Source organism: Sus scrofa, chromosome 6 (assembly GCF_000003025.6).
Source record: "Sus scrofa isolate TJ Tabasco breed Duroc chromosome 6, Sscrofa11.1, whole genome shotgun sequence".
Classification (NCBI taxonomy): Eukaryota; Metazoa; Chordata; class Mammalia; order Artiodactyla; family Suidae; genus Sus; species Sus scrofa.
In genome coordinates, this window is record NC_010448.4 from 163277309 (window position 1) to 163292138 (window position 14830).

General features: G+C 41.8%; 1 protein-coding gene across 3 annotated transcripts in view; it reads left to right on the forward strand.

Moving 5' to 3' along the window:
- Positions 1646-14830, forward strand: part of SPATA6 (spermatogenesis associated 6) — a 131221-nt gene continuing 118036 nt past the window's right edge. Inside the window, exon 1 of one of the 3 annotated variants that reach the window (XM_021093282.1) lies at positions 1646-1907. In XM_021093282.1, the coding sequence (XP_020948941.1) occupies positions 1857-1907 (51 nt within the window). In that variant the 5' untranslated portion in view covers positions 1646-1856. The remainder of the gene's footprint in view (positions 1908-14830) is intronic. The other 2 variants (XM_021093283.1, NM_001177917.1) reach the window with 2 other exon arrangements.

Genomic DNA, 14830 nt, shown 5'->3' on the forward strand with positions numbered 1-14830 from the left:
GTTGGGCATAGTCCACTGTCCAAAAATGGAAAAACCATCTTGTTACACAGCAGCAACACTGGGAGAATCCTGCAACATAAGAAAGAGAGAAGCAAATCACAGAAGAGTATGTATAGTATTAATTACATTTATATAACATCAATAAGGAGGAAAAGTTAAACAGTATCTTAACAATATTCTCATTCATGAATAACAAAAGGATTTAGAAAAGCAAGGGATTCTATTATAACAGAAATCAGGGTAGTGGTTACTTTCAGGGCAAGGAAGGTAACACAACGTTTGGGACATTTTTAAGGTGTTGGTTGTGCTCTATTTCTTTTTTTTTTTTTTTTTTTTTTTCTTTTTTTTTTTTTTTGTCTTTTTAGCTATTTCTTGGGCCGCTCCCACGGCATATGGAGGTTCCCAGGCTAGGGGTCGAATCGGAGCTGTAGCCACCGGCCTACGCCAGAGCCACAGCAACGCGGGATCCGAGCCGCGTCTGCAACCTACACCACAGCTCACGGCAACGCCGGATCGTTAACCCACTGAGCAAGGGCAGGGACCGAACCCGCAACCTCATGGTTCCTAGTCGGATTCGTTAACCACTGCGCCACGATGGGAACTCCCTGTGCTCTATTTCTTAACCTGGGTATTAGTTGCACAGGCATTTGCTTTGTTATAGCTGAAGATCAACATGTTTTATAAATGTCTGTATGTATAACATATTTTGCAATAAAAATGATGATGATGATGATGATATTGCTTTTTTAGGGCTGCACCTACTGCATATGGAAGTTCCCAAGCTTGGGTTCAAATCAGAGCTGCAGCTGCCAGCCCACACCACAGCCACAGCAAAGCCAGATCTGAGCCTCCTCTGGACCTACACCAGAGCTCAAGGCACCACCAGATTCCTGACCCAGTGAGCCAGGCCAGGGGTGGAACCTGCGTCCTCATGGATACTAGTCGGGTTCTTAACCTGCTGAGCCACAATTCGAACTCCAAAAATGATTTTTAAAACGATGAAAAGCTCTTCGATTCTTTTAATCTTTGATGGTCTATGGCCCAGACCCTTCGCTGACAGTTCAATTTAAATAATGTGTACTGAAGTGCATACACAGGTGAATTAAACAGGAAACCTTCGGGGGGGGGGGGGGTCGCACTAACAGAGAATCATAGAACAAGACACTAGGAAGAGGAAGGTGATTTGACCGAAGCCTCTCTTCTCAGGGAGGCAACCGGAGTTTTACTTGAGAGTTCCCGAGGTCCAGTCTTTCTTCTGCCTTTAAATTGGGCAAGTCTGTTTTCCAGGCCTCAGTTTTCTCAGGCTGGCTTTGAAAACTGTATCAGATTCAAATATGAGAACGAATAAATCATTATGATTCTTTACAGCTAGAGAAACTGAAGGAGGCCACTAGCAGAAGGAGGCCACTAGCAAAGTTGCCACCGCCACCTTGGAACTCCGCGCTCCTGACTCCAACTCACCACCTGCCCACTGATCTATTCATTGTAGGGATATTCTCTTCTTGTGGCTTTGGGCCCATAGTCTGACGTCACAAACTGCCCGCCCCGCCCCTTCGGAAGCCCCGCCTCCCCCAGCGTTCGCCGAGCCCCACCCCCTGCTGCGGCTGCTCAGGCGCGTCCCCTCCCAGCTTCTCTTCCGGCCCCTCCCCTCCCGGCTGCCATGACAACGAGTCCGCGCCTCGCGCACAGCTGCTGCTCCGGCGGGACCCAGGCTGGACCGCGGGCCCCGGCCTGGGGGCCACAGCTGCCACCGCCGCCGCCACCTCGTCTCCTCCCCGTCCCCGCCCCGCCCCGCGTCTCCTCACCTCCCTCGGGCCCGCGGCCGGGGTCCCTCCCCGCCGCCCCACCTCGCGCGGATGCCGAAGGTGAAGGCGCTGCAATGCGCCCTGGCGCTGGAGATCCGCTCTGTGAGTACTGGTCGCGCCCCCTACGCCTCCGCCTGGGTGTCTTGAGCCCCCGGAATTTACTTTGGACGCTGCCTCCATTCACTTCCGAGAACCCCGGATCACCTCGAAACCTTCTCCCTCCGAATCATCCCTCCCTAGGGACCCTGGACCCCGTATCCCCTCGGTCTTACCCAACCTCAAAATCACTCCAGCTATATCGAGGTCAGATCCCCTACCCCAGCCCCTAGCTTCCTCCCAACTTCCAGTTCGGGTTCCTTCAAGTTCTTTTCATACCACTTTAGAAAGTTCTCTCTCTGCTCTAAACTTTCCAGTGAATTGGGGTGGGTCGGGTTTTTTTTTTAAATCTCTCTTCTCTGCTCCTGTTGTAGTGAGAGAGGATTACTGGCCAGGCTCCTGCCCAGTTTTCGGGAGTGTGTGTGTGTGTGTGTGTGTGTGTGTGTGTGTGTGTGTAGATTTCTTTCCAAATCACTGCTGGAGGATTTTTTCAGACAAATTTCCAAGCTTCTGATCAGTGAAGGGGATTCTTCTCTAAGTCGTCAAAGTAGAATCCCCACACTCCACAACTGAAATGTGCCATCACTGCACACGGCACGTTGCCATCTCCCCCACCAGAGCAAACCTTTCAGAAGCCGGGTCAGGTCCCTCCAGTCCCCAAACTCTCCCCACGTTCAGAGGGATCCCTCCTCCTCCCCTTCACTCCAAGAAAGGCACCAACTTTTAGAGGCAAACTAATCATTCTCTAAACTTGCTGGAGGGGACCTGCGGGCAGTCCTGGTCACTCTGCGCACATGCTAAGAGCATCCTGCTCCCCTGCCCTGCTCTGGAAATCCAGCTAAAGCAGGGAACCCCCATGTCTTTCCTCAAGAGAAGCGCCTTGGCCCTCCTCTCCGTGCTATGAGCAAACGCATCCCTCTGAATAACCTCAGCAGACTCTTCCAAGGGATTTTGAAGTCCTTCCCCCTCATTCTCTCCAGAACCCTCTCATTCTCTCCAAATGAAAGCTCCAGCCTCTCTCTTGTAGAGGATACCCCCCTCCCACCCTCCACTGCAAGGCATTTGGTAACAAGATTTCTCTCTCGGTCCTTTTTCCCTCTTTCTACTTCTCTTAGTTATTTATTTCTCAACCCTTTCATCTCCCAATAAAACTGTGTGTGTGTGTGTGTGTGTGTGTGTGTACTTAAATTGCCAAGGCCGCTCCTCTGAGTGCTATGTCAGATAGCCCTCCCCAGTTCCTTCCTCCACTCCTGCCCCCTCCTTCAAGCATCCGCTGCTTTCCTGTGGTCTCCCCGACGTTATAGTGACACCCCTGCAGCACAGGACCCCTTTAGGTCTTTGCCTAGGGCTAGGTCTTGCAGGAACGCTGGGTGGGGCAGAGAATGAGGCCGGAGTGGAGAAGAAAGTTTCTCGCCCTCTTGCTTTAGCATTGAGGCTGCAGAGATTTTACTCGCTACTGTGTCCGAAACTGTCATTCTGGCTTCCGATCTTTTTTCTTTTCTTTTTCATCTCACAGCTGCCAACGTTTGGCAGCCTTTTTGTAAAGTAGGATTCATTAAACACAAGAATACACAAAGCCTCCTAATTCAGCTGGCTCCGTGCGGTTAGTAAGACTCCGGAGTTCCCGAGCCTGTGTTACTGGCTGCTGCTTCCTCCTCTGCTGACCAATGGCATTTAGCAGCCTGGTGAGAGCCGCTGCCTGACAGGCTGGCTTCTCTTCTTGGCAGATCCAGCCTTGCTGAGAGGAAGTACTTTGTGGAAACTGATGACTGCCTGAAAGACGGGGAGAAAGAAAAGTTCTTTCACTACCCTTTCTCTCAGTCTTAGTGCATGACTGTATGATGGCGCTTCAGAAATTATGCAGGTGGAGACCTTCCTGTTTTTTTTTTCAACAAACATTTGAGTCACAGAACTTCACAATTCTAAGAAATCGAAGCTATCATTGGTTTTAATTTCTTTTTACAGATGAGAATATTAAGGCATAGCATGGCTGATTATTTTTCTATGTTTGCACGACTCTGTAGCAGCAGATTTTCAACAAGATGATGTTTTCTGACCAGCAAAAACCCTGTTAAAAGGCTCCAGTGTTCAGAAGGAGCAAAAAAGACTCTTAAGAAAAAAACAGGAGTTTCCGTTGTGTCGCAGCGGAAACCAATCCGATTTAGGAACCATGAGGCTGCAGGTTCGATCCACGGCCTTGATCAGTGGGTTAAGGATCTGGCGTTGCCATGAGCTATGGTGTAGGTCGCAGATGCAGCTTGGATCCCATGTTGCTGTGGCTGTGGCGTAGGCCGGCAGCTGTAGCTCCCATTAGACCCCTAGCCTGGGAACCTCCATATGCCAAGGATGCGGCCCTAAAAAGACAAAAAAAAAAAAAAAAAGGACAATGCAGATTAAACAAACTTTATTAATTTGGTTTTGATTGAACAGAGGAATTTTATTAGCATAGACATTTCAACATTTTTCAATTTCATTTTTTCTTCTCAATTTAAGTCTTCACATTTATAGGGTATAAAAGTCAAAGCTAGGGAGTTCCTGTTGTGGCTCAGCCATAAGGAACCCAGCTAGTATCCATGAGGACCCGAGTTCGGTCCCTGGCCTCACTCAGTGAATTAAGGATCCAGCATTGCCATGATCATCAGTGTAGGTTGCAGATGTGGCTCGGATCCAGTGTTGCTGTGGCTGTGGTGTAGGCCAGCAGCTGCATCTCTGATTCAACCCCTAGCCTGGGAACTTTCATATGCTGTGGGAGTGGCCCTAAAAAGACAAAGAAAAAAAAAAAAGAAAAAGCTATATAAAATGATAGAAGAAGAAGTCTCACTTCCAACCCTGTTCCAACCTATTTTTCATTTATTTTCATCTGCTATAGGTAATCATTTTTGTTGGTGTCTGATTTATTCTTCCAGTATTTTCTTTTGCAGTGTAATCAAATACATACACACACACACACACACAGTATTCTTCCCCTCCCCATATATATATTTTTCTTTCCTTCACAGAAGGTAGCATGTAAACTAGTGTGCACTTTGATTTTTTTTGTTAATATGTTCTGATGATCACTCTAGATCTAAAAAACTTGACATCTTCTTTTTCCTTCAACTTTTAATCGACATTTTTCAAACATAACAAGGTAGCTGGAAGAATAGTACAATAAATAATTATATCCCATGACCTATGTAATTAATTTGATATATTCATGCATATGTGTCTGTATAATTTTTTTTTTTGCTAAAAGTTAGAAAATAATGTGTTACTATGAGTCTCCTAAATACCTCAGCAAGCATCTTCTAAACATAAGGACATTTGTTCTCATAACCACAGTACTGTTATCCAACCTAAGGTAATCACCGATACTTTCTTAGTATCAAGTCCATTTTCAAGTTTTCCTAGTTGTCACAAAAATGACTTGTATGGTTAACTTTTCCAAACTGGGATCCAACCAAAGACTACCTGTCCCTTCTGATCATTAGGATGTTGTAGTCCATTTAATAGAGAGCAGTTCTGCTTTTTATCTCCCACAGCGTGGATGCGGATAAACTCACACACTCATGCAACTATTTTTCGGATCTAAATTTAGAACACTTCCATCACCCCAGTCAATTCCACTGCCCTCCTTTCAAAGCTCACACAGAAGGAACTCCTATTCTGATTTCCGTCTCTGAAGATTAGTCTGTCCGTTTACTTGAACTTCCTATCAAAGGAGCCATGTAGTGTGTAATGTTTTGTCTGCGACTCATCCGTGTCGCCGTGGGTATCGGCAGTTGGTTCCTTCAAGTCGTGGCGTAGCATCTATCATGAGATTTGTGTCATGGTCTGTTGCACACCCCAGCATGCTTATCCATTCTCTTTACTGTGGATTATTTGGGCTGTTACCAGGTTGTGGTTGTCAGGGATAAAGCTGCTATGAGCCTTCATTCCTGTGGAAGTGTTTTTATGGACATTACCCTTTGGAGACCAGGCTCAGGTAAAGAATAGTCCAGGTTGTGTGATTGTTGGAATTTTTTCCCATTGTGATGCCATTGAATTTGTTCTTTTAAACTGGAAATTAGCTGTTTTATTTCCACCTGCCTGTTGAACATGTGGCACTTCACTCGCTTCTCCCTTCACCATGTTTATTTGTTAACTTTCAGTCTTGCATTTGTGTATATTTGTGGTATAAAGACATGTTTGGTACTGTGGTAATACAAGAGCAAACGCATAGTAAACATGAAAGGTTTTGGTGTATAACACAGTATTTTGTGTTGCTCAACAGAGAGTCATGACTTGAGAGAAAATGTATTGCTGGGAAGAAAGTGTGACTTCTCTGAAGGAATCTTTGGAGAATGATGTAATATGCCAAGTAACTTATTTTTAAAGAGCAGCAAAAAAAAAAAATGTATATATATATTTCCTATCACTTACACTTTTAATACTTGAAATGTCTTATCTCTGATATAAAAAAGATATTTGCAGCTCTTTCTCTCTACCTCCTCCTTCTTAGTAGTGAGCTTTCGTGAGATTGTTTAGGAATATAGGAGGAAGAAATTAGAGGTTCAAGAGTAAAGCCCTGGGGAAAAAACTGTAACTGCAATGTATACATCTAAGGATGACCTGACCCCCTTGCTGTACAGTGGGAAAATAGTAAAAAAAAAAAAAAAAAAAAAAAAAAAAAAGAGTAAAGCCCAATGCTGGGCAATAAAATTGGCTAATTTACCTTCCTAGATTAGTGTCAGTTTGGGGTTAGTTTATATTACCTCGTGCCAAGTTTTTCTTCTCTGTATTCACCTCCCCTCATTACTTCATAGACGTTATTGATAGCCTTGGGCCAAAGAGACCTAGATTTTTCAGTCGCTACTCCTCTGAATAAATGTGATCCTTATCTGGTTTCTTTACTCAGTTAAGCTACAGTTAGTGGTACCTGTACCTGGAATCCAGACTCTTAGAAACTTTATATACTACTTCAAACTTACAGAAAGAAAACCACTAGTACTGTGATCTTTCCCCTCACCCTGATTTAATAAATGCTCCTTAGACATGTTTCCTTCAGATTTTTGTTTTAAAGAAATCAAAGGTTGCGCATCTAGTTAAGGCCCCTTGCACCTCTTCCTGACCCCGATCTTCCTCCCTCCCTTCCTCGAGGTAAGGTCATCAGGATCTGAAATTGGAGTCTGTTCTTTTCATTCACATTTTTGTGCATTTTCTGCATATTTGTGTATGCCTGCGTACTACGTATACTCTTGTTCTGTGTTAAAACTTTACACACGTGGTGTTGTACTGTGGACATCCTTCTGCAAATGTGTTTTTTCCACTTCACTGTTTTGGAAAAATATGTACCTGTTATTTCTTGCAGACCTACTTCATTTCCTTAAGAGCTAGAGTATGCTGTTTATTTAAACGACAGTGATTTAATTCTTATTCCCCTATTGATGGACTTTTAAATATCAGTTTGGGAGTTCCCTTTGTGGCTCAGTAGAAAGGAACCCAACTAGGATCTTAGAAGATGCGGGTTCATTCCCTGGCCTCGCTCAGTGGGTTAAGGATCTGGTATTGCTGTGAACTGTGGTATAGGTTGCAGATGCAGCTCAGATGCCACGTTGCTGTGGCTGTGGTGTAGGCCAGCAGCTTTTGCTCTGATTCCACCCCTGGCCTGGGAACTTCCATGTGCCAAGAATGCGGCCCTAAAAAATAAACAAAGAAATAAATATCAGTTTTCCTTTTTTAAAAAAAATAATATAATCAATGTTGCTGTCAGAATATTTGTACATACCTTCTGTGTCCATGAGTGAGTTGTTCTCAAGGGCAAGTACTGTATCTAGGGAGCATTCTGGAAATTTGTTGTGTTACCTTTGTTTGCCATTGCGGTTGGGGGGTTCTATGGGTGTTAATTGTCTCGTGATCTGTGTGACTTGAATGTGCCATTGAATATGTAGATGAAGCCTGTTTATAATTTTTAGAGATTAAGAACCTAATATATAAACAGAACGTTTTTGTTGTTGTTGAGAAGTCTTAAATACAGTGAATTTTTCCAGGAATGCAATTACCATGTAAATTGAGGAAAGCATGTACTTTGTTTTGCTTAGAACTCTGCTAAGAGTTTACTTTTTCAGACAATCACGGCATCAGTGGCAGCTCTGCCTGTGTTTGAGTTGCCAATATGCGACACCTCATTCAGCTTTTGAAACTGCCCAGTTCGTGTTGATTCTGTGAATGGGTGCACATACTGCATCTTCTAGCTTAGGCTTGCCTGTGTGTTTACATGTAGAAATATATAATTTATTATAAATTATTTCTGTGTCTTTTCAGTTATAGCATTGGTTTAATTTTTTAGTTATGTGTATAGATAAATTGCAAACTACTAGTTGTAAAAGGCGAGTTTTAGATCTTATAGAGACCCAATGCTCTAGGGAATAGATAGAAATGAAACCACTGACTAGAGACTTGTATTAGTTTCTTAGGACTGGCATACAAACAACCTCAAACTTGGTGTCTTAGAAGGACAGAAATTTATCCTCCGCATTTCTGGAGGCCAGAAGTTCAAAGCCAAGGTAACCGGCAGGGCAGCACTCCCTCAGAAGGCTCCAGGGGACAAGCCGTCCTTGTTCTTCTAAGCTTTTGGTGCCTCTAACCTTTCTCAGATCGTGGCTGCATAACTCCAGTCTCCAGTCCTGGTCTGAATAGTCCGTTCATTTCCTTTGCCCCTTAGGAACATACGAGGGGGTGTTTTGTTTTCCGTACCTTGTTGAATATATTTTGGACAACAACCTCTGCTGGTTATAGGTGTCACCCGAAAAAAATGCTCACCCTAAAAGTTGAGAATTATGTTTTCCTTGGCTGACGAAACTGAGGGTTTAAGCTAGGGACACTACCCCTCAGATACCTCTGAGGAATTGCTCCAAAGAGGTCAGGGAGGAGCCAGGATTTTTGGAGAGTTGGCAACAAAGACCAAGAGGGCAGAAGGTCAAACGATTACTGTTAATTAAAGAAATTAACAAAATTAAAGGTCTCAAGTTAAGGCATTCAGTGCTTTTCTTTGTATAGGGAGGTGGAAGAGTCTGGGCTCTTTGAATGCGTATCATTCCTTTGATATGCACCTCTGCCATCCAGGCGATTGTCCTGTACTTCCTCATGCTGGGTCTCCTCAGGGTACACCACCGGGAGTGGCTGCAGCAACTGCTTCTCTTTTCTACCCTGAGTTCCCCCTGGGCTCACTGTTGGGGTGGCTGTATGGCTGCAGCATCCTTTGTGTACTGATGTAACAACCAACATTTTTCTCATCGACACAGGTAATGTGCTTTTCAGAGATCTTCCAATAGAAGCTTATTTTTTTTCTCACTTTGTGTTTGCTCGCTTTAGTGATGCTTTTTTTTTTTCCATTTTCTATTTTTGTTGTTGCTGTTGCTGGTAAATAAAGAATGCTACTAAGTCTTTCAGTTAACTTTTCATGGAACTGTAGCATATATTCAGAAAATGTGCAAAGCCAAGGCGTGTAATCAGCACCCAGATGGATAATTAGAGCACTGTCAGCACCCCAGGTTGCCTTGCTGTGACCTATCCCTTCCAGCCACTCCACTTGCCCCCTTCCCATCACTACACCGAGGTCAGCGCTGTCTTGACCTCTGCCTATTGCAACGTATTTGAGCTTTTGAAATCTCTCCTTTCCTTCCTTCCTCTTTCTTTTGTTCTTCCTTTCTTCCTGTCTCCGTCTCTGTCTTTCTCCCACTTCCTCCCTCTGCTTCCTTTCTCCTTCCACAAAGTGGACTATTTTGGGGGCAGGGGGCCTCAGCTGCCAGATGTAGAAGTTCTCCAGGCCAGGGATCAAACCTGAGCCATAGCAGTGACCTGAGCCAGAGCAGTGACAATGTCACTTAACTGCTAGGCCTCCAGGGAACAGCCCACGGTGTGAACTTTTTATTGAATAACTTCTTTGTGAGAACTCCTCCATGTCGTGTGAGGCACTAATTCTTTGTCCTTTCTGTTGTCCCCCCCCCCCCCCCCCCCCCGCCCAGCTTTACTGAGATGGAATTGCCACAAAGCCCTGCATAAGCTTAGACTGCACCATATGTCAATTTGACATGTTTGTAAATTACAGAGTGATTACATAGTTTACTACTTCTCTTTTTGTGGTGAGAACAGTTGAAGTTTACTCTCTTAGCAACATTCAGGTCTACATATAATAGGTATTATTAGTTATCATCAGCATGCTGTACAATCGATTACCAAACTTGGTCATCTTAGAAGTGGAAGTGGATACCCTTTGACCGATATCTCCCCATTTCCCCCCCCTCTCCACCCCTTGATAACCACCGCTCTACTCTCTGTTTCTCTGAATTTGTCTTTTGTAGGGTCCTCAAATCTATAAATGTAAGCGATATATTTTAGTATTTGTTTTTCTCTGACTTGTTTCACTTAACCTCGTACCCTCGAAGTCCATCACGCTGCCACAAATGGCAGGATTTCCTTTTCTTCTGGTGGCTCAGTACTATTGCTGTGTGTGTGACATGTCCTTTGTCCAGTCATCCGCTCTCCATTGATAGTCACTTAGATTGTTTCCATATTCTGACTGTTTGGAGTAATGCTGTGAGCCCGGGAGTATGCATATCTCTATGAGATCCTGATTTCATTTTCTTTGGAAACACATCCAGAAATTCGACTGCCGGATCACGTGGTCATTCTATTTCAGATTTTCTTGAGCAGTGTCCATACTCTTTTCCATAGCGGCTGTATGCAGTTTGCATTCTCACCAGCAGTGGGGGCTTCCCTTTTCTTCAGATCCTCACCCACACTTGTTATCTCTTGTCTTTTTCATCATGGACGTCATTCTGACAGGTGTGAGGTGATATCTAATTGTGGTTTGATTTGCATCTCCTGAGGATTAGGTGATTAGTGATGTTGGCACCTGTTGGCCATTTGTGTGTCTTCCTTGGAAAACTATTCAGTTCCTCTGTCTCTATTCTATTGTTAATAACATTTTCCATTTTTACAGTTTTAAGATATTATACATTGTGCTCCTGTGAACACTCCTGCACATGTTTTTGTTCGATATTTTTTATTCAACAACCTTTCTTTTTCTTTCTTTCTTTCTTTCTTTCATTTTAGGGTCCTAGGCTAGGGGTCGAATCGGAGCTACAGCTGCTGGTCTCCCTACAGCCACGCAGGATCTGAGCCACGTCTGCAGCCTACACCACAGCTGACAGCAACACCAGATCCTTAACCCACTGAGCAAGGCCAGGGATCAAACCCGTAACCTCATGGTTCCTAGTCAGATTAGTCTCTGTTGCACCACAACGGGAACTTCAATTCAGCGACGTTTCTGAAATCTCGTATTAGTTATATGCTTTTCTGTGTGGAAAATCACATTCACAAATAAAGTCAGTTTTGACTTCTCCTGTATAATCTTTTTTCTTTTCCTTCCTTTTTCTTGCCTATATGTCCTTGACTAGAATCCCCAGTATAATGCTAAGTAGAACAATAGTACATATAATTGTCTTTTTAAGTTATGCTGCTGAAGTTTCATCAGTATTAGACTGAATCCTATGAAATTGCTGACAGTGGGCCACTTTTTGACTTTTAAAAAAATGATGACAATCTTATCTATTTCAACCCAATATAATGTTGGCTATAGGATTTTCATTTAATAAGAAGGTTCCCTTCTATACCTGATTTTAAAAATATCCCGAACTTTGAATTGTATGGAATACTTTTCCTCAGTTTAATGAGATTATAACATTGCTCCATGTTGTATAGAAAGGACACATTCTGTGATGTTGCACCCCTTCTATTCCTATGATAGCATCTTTCTAGTCAGGATATATTATTTTTACTATATTTTTGATGGATTTGGTTCACAATCTTTTTCGTTGTCGTTTTTTGTTTTTGGGGGCCGCATGTGTGGCACATGGAGGTTACCAGGCTAGAGGTCGAATCGGAGCTGCAGCTGCCGGCCTACTCCACAGCCACAGCAATGCAGGATCCAAGCAGTGTCTGTAACTTACACCACAGCTCATGGCCATGCCAGATCCTTAACCCACTGAGTGAGTCCATGGATCGAACTTGCATCCTCATGGTTACTAGCGGGGTTCTTTCCTGCTGAACCACCATGGGAATTCCTCCCCCCCCTTTTTTTTCTTGTTATGATTTGCAATTTTTTAAAGATCTATTTGTGTTCATAGATGAGATTTTAGCTTACTAAGTCAATCCTTCCTTAGTTTTTTAAATGATTTTTATTTTTTCCATTATAATTGATTTACAGTGTCTGTCAATTTCTACTGTACAGCAAAGTGATGCAGTCATACATATATACATACATTCTTCTTCTCACATTATCCTCCATCATGCTCCATCACAAGTCACTAGATATAGTCCCTGTGCTATACAGCAGGATCTCATTGCTTATCTACTTCAAATGCAATAGTTGGCATCTATTAACCCCAAACTCCCAGTCCATCCCACTCCCTTCCCCTCCACTTCAGCAACTGCAAGTCTGTTCTTCAAAGTTTCTTTTCTGTGGAAAGATTCATTTGTGCCCGTATATTAGATTCCAGGTATAAGTGATATCATACGGTATTTGCCTTTCTCTTTCTGATTTACTTCACTTAGTATGAGAGTCTCAGGTTCCATTCATGTTGTTGCAAATGGCATTATTTTGTACTTTCTTAAGGCTGAGTAGTATTCCATTGTGTATATATACCACATCTTCTTAATTCATTCATCTGTCCATGGACATTTACGTTAAATTATTAAAACAGTTTGAAATATTTCAGACATAGAAAAAGTTACAAAGAGTAATGAATACACTTGGATTCCCACCCATCAGCTTAAGAAGTAAAAAAAAAACATTTAGGTGAAGGGGAGACTCCTGTCCTTCTCTAACAGAATCCCTCCTTCCTTCCTTTGGCTTGTCACTACTCTGAAGTTTGTGTTACTCTCTCTGTTTCTCAGTACTTCTCTTTCTCCCTCTCTGTCTTTCTCTCTCCCTCCGTCTCTGTTTGTCTGTCTCTCTCTTTTTTTGGGGGGGAGGGGTGCTGTGGTGTGCCGCAGCTTGATGTGGGATCTCAGTTCCCAGACCAGGGATTGAACCTGTAATGGTGAAAGCACCCAGTCCTAACCACTGTATCTCCAGGAACTCCCAGTACTTTTCTCAGTATCTCTCCCAGTATTTTTCTCAGTATCTCTCCCAGTATTTGTCTTTAAGGTACTGGGTTTACTTGCAAGTGCTGCTTAACTGGCATCCTAAGGGGATTGATAAGACTGTTTGTTTCTAAATATTTTATACTTTTTATAAAATTTATTTTGTACCTTTTACTTTAGCTTGTGAGTTTTAATTTTAAGATGTATAGGATTTACATGTGTATATAGACCCTCATCTCTGCCCCCCCCACATATACACAATGCATATATAGACAGTCCATCTTTTATTGTGGTATTTTAACTTAATTGCATTGGGGGTCTTGAATGAAGTCTGATGATATTATTTCTTTTGCGATTTCCTATGTATTATTATCCAGTTATTATATATAATATATGTTTTGAGTAATTATCTAATTATTGTGAATATTCTGTATTTACTTGAAAATAATATGTAGCTTTATTTGTTGGATGTAGGGCTCTATCTGCCACTATCAGATCAAATTTATTTTCTCTGAAGTATCTTCAATTCTGTATTAAATTTTTTGTCTGTGTGCAACCTCTGCCAGATTATAATGGATATATTAAAATTTTCACTAAGGTAACACATTTTCACTTTATCCTTGGTGTATTCTAGTACACTGTGATGTATAGAACTATGGATTCATTTCTCTTTGTTCTGTTTTGCACTGGGTATGTACTGTAACACCTGAGAATTTATGGGTCTCTGCAGTTCTGGGAGATTCTTCACTTTTATATCTTTGAATGTTGTTTTTCTGCGGTTCTCTCTTTTTTTCTGACAGTAGTACTCGACATGTATTGGAACTTTTATCTATTCTCCTTTCTTAAGTGATTTTTGGGCATAATTTTTATTTTTATATCTTTTTGTTCTGGGATAAGTCTTCATTACTCTTATTTACTTATTAAGTTAAATTCTTAAATCTCTTTTATTGAGATATTTAATTTCATTTCATTCCACAATTTCTCGTTTGGTGTGTCTTTTTAAGCATATGCCGAATATTTACATTTTTCCCTGTTTTAATCTCACAATTTTTATGTTTTATGAACCTTTCTCCTCTTATTACATGAAATACTTATTTTACAATTATTTTTGGATTGTGTAAATTACTTTAATTTTCATTTGAAGTGAATTTATCTCATGGTTGTCAATTCTGCTGGTTTTCTTAGCACTTGGGATTGCCCTGAAATCATGGACCAATTTTGGGAGAATTGCTATCTTAACAATATTGACTCTTTCAGTGCATTAACCTGGTATATTTTACCATCTATTTCGGTTTTCAGGTTCTTTCAGTGATGTTTGTAGTTTTCACAATACATATATTACACATATATTGTTAAATTTATACCTAAGTAGCACATGCCTAAGCTTTTAATGTTATTATAAGTGGTATTAAATTTTTTAAAATGTTGTTGCTAATACATAGAAAAATGTTTTGCCTGTTGACCTTTTATCCTTTTGTGTTTTTTGAGACTTGTTTTATGGCTCAGGATAGCATATGTCTTGATGAATGTATTCATGCATTTCACATTTGGGAAAAAATGTGTATCCTTCTGTTGTTGGATGGAGTATTATGTAAATGTCAGTTTGGTAAATTACTTGAAAGTTGATGTCCACATCTTCTATACCCTTGGTGATTTTTGACTGCTTATTTTATCAGTTACTGAGAGGGAAGTGTCGAAACTCAGTTGTATCAATTTTTGCTTCATTACTTTGGCATCGTATTATTGCATACAATTTAATTTTATATATCATTTGATAAATCATATTTTTAATCAATTTTAACTTTTCTACTTTAACCTTGGTA